At 40.6% G+C, this 1,578-nt stretch overlaps 1 protein-coding gene across 1 annotated transcript in view; it reads left to right on the top strand.

Annotated features, from left to right (window-relative positions):
• LOC107307119 (valine--tRNA ligase-like) overlaps positions 1 to 1,578 on the top strand; it is a 48,850-nt gene that overhangs the window by 38,388 nt on the left and 8,884 nt on the right. Inside the window, 2 exon segments of the mRNA XM_032441686.1 lie at positions 37 to 141; positions 1,533 to 1,578. The exon segment at positions 1,533 to 1,578 is cut by the window's right edge and continues 21 nt beyond it. Of these exon segments, the coding sequence (XP_032297577.1) occupies positions 37 to 141; positions 1,533 to 1,578 (151 nt within the window).

Here is a 1,578-nt window from a genome sequence, read left to right as displayed (position 1 = left end):
CCCCCTTATCCCCCTATATCCCCCCATTATTTCCAGGTGTACCTTCACGCCATCGTCCGCGACGCCCACGGGCGTAAGATGAGCAAATCGCTGGGGAACGTCATCGACCCCCTGGACGTTATCGAGGGCATCAGCCTCAAGGTGCTCGTTAATTACATGTTAATTACATGTTAATTACATGTTAATTAGATGGGGGTTAATTAATTATATGGGGGGTTATTATATGGGTTATTGAGGGCATCAGCCTCAAGGTGCTCATTAATACATGCTAATTAGATGCTAATTAGATGTTAATTAGATGGGGGTTAATTAATTATATGGGGGGTTATTATATGGGTCATCGAGGGCATCAGCCTCAAGGTGCTCATTAATACATGCTAATTAGATGCTAATTACATGTTAATTACATGGGGATTAATTCATTATATGGTAGGTTATTAATTATATGGGGGGTTATTATATGGGTTATCGAGGGCATCAGCCTCAAGGTGCTCATTAATTACGTGTTAATTACATGTTAATTACATGTTAATTAGATGGGGATTCATTAATTATATGGCGGTATTAATTAATTATATGGGGGTATTAGTTATATGGGGGGTTATTATATGGGTCATCGAGGGCATCAGCCTCAAGTTGCTCATTAATACATGTTAATTACATGTTAATTACATGGGGATTCATTAATTATATGGTAGGTTATTAATTATATGGGGGGTTATTATATGGGTTATCGAGGGCATCAGCCTCAAGGTGCTCATTAATACATGCTAATTACATGCTAATTACATGTTAATTACATGGGGATTCATTAATTAGATGGTAGGTTATTAATTATATGGGGGGTTATTATATGGGTTACTGAGGGCATCAGCCTCAAGGTGCTAATTAGATGTTAATTAGATGCTAATTAGATGTTAATTGGATGTTAATTAGATGAAGATTAATTAATCATATGGTAGGTTATTAATTATATGGGGGGTTATTATATGGGTCATTGAGGGCATCAGCCTCAAGGTACTAATTGGATGTTAATTAGATGTTAATTACATGGGGATTAATTAATTAGATGGGGGTATTAATTATAGGGGGGGGTATTATAGGGGGGGTCATCCAGGGCATCAGCCTAAAGGTCTTAATTAGATGTTAATTAGATAATAATTAGATGGGGGGATCAATTAATTGGGGGTATTAATTATATGGGGGGGGTTATTATATGGGGGGGTCATTGAGGGCATCAGCCTGCAGGTCTTAATTAGATGGGGATTAATTAATTATATGGGGGGGTTATTAATTATATGGGGGGATATTAATTATATGGGGGGTTATTATATATGGGGGGGTATTAATTATATGGGGGGTATTATATATGGGGCTGTGGGATGTGTGGGGTGATATGGGGCAGTGGGGTTATGGGATGTATGGGGTGATATGGGGCTGTGGGGCTGTGGGATGTGTGGGGCGATGTGGGGCAATGGGGGACGTGTGTGGTCGCTATGGGGCTGACGTGGGGTGCTGTGTCCCCCCCCCAGGGTCTCCACCAGCAGCTGCTGAACAGTAACTTGGACCCCGCGGAGC

Source organism: Coturnix japonica, unplaced genomic scaffold (assembly GCF_001577835.2).
Source record: "Coturnix japonica isolate 7356 unplaced genomic scaffold, Coturnix japonica 2.1 chrUnrandom488, whole genome shotgun sequence".
In the NCBI taxonomy this organism is placed as follows: Eukaryota; Metazoa; Chordata; class Aves; order Galliformes; family Phasianidae; genus Coturnix; species Coturnix japonica.
This window is presented reverse-complemented; position numbering and strand designations above follow the sequence as displayed.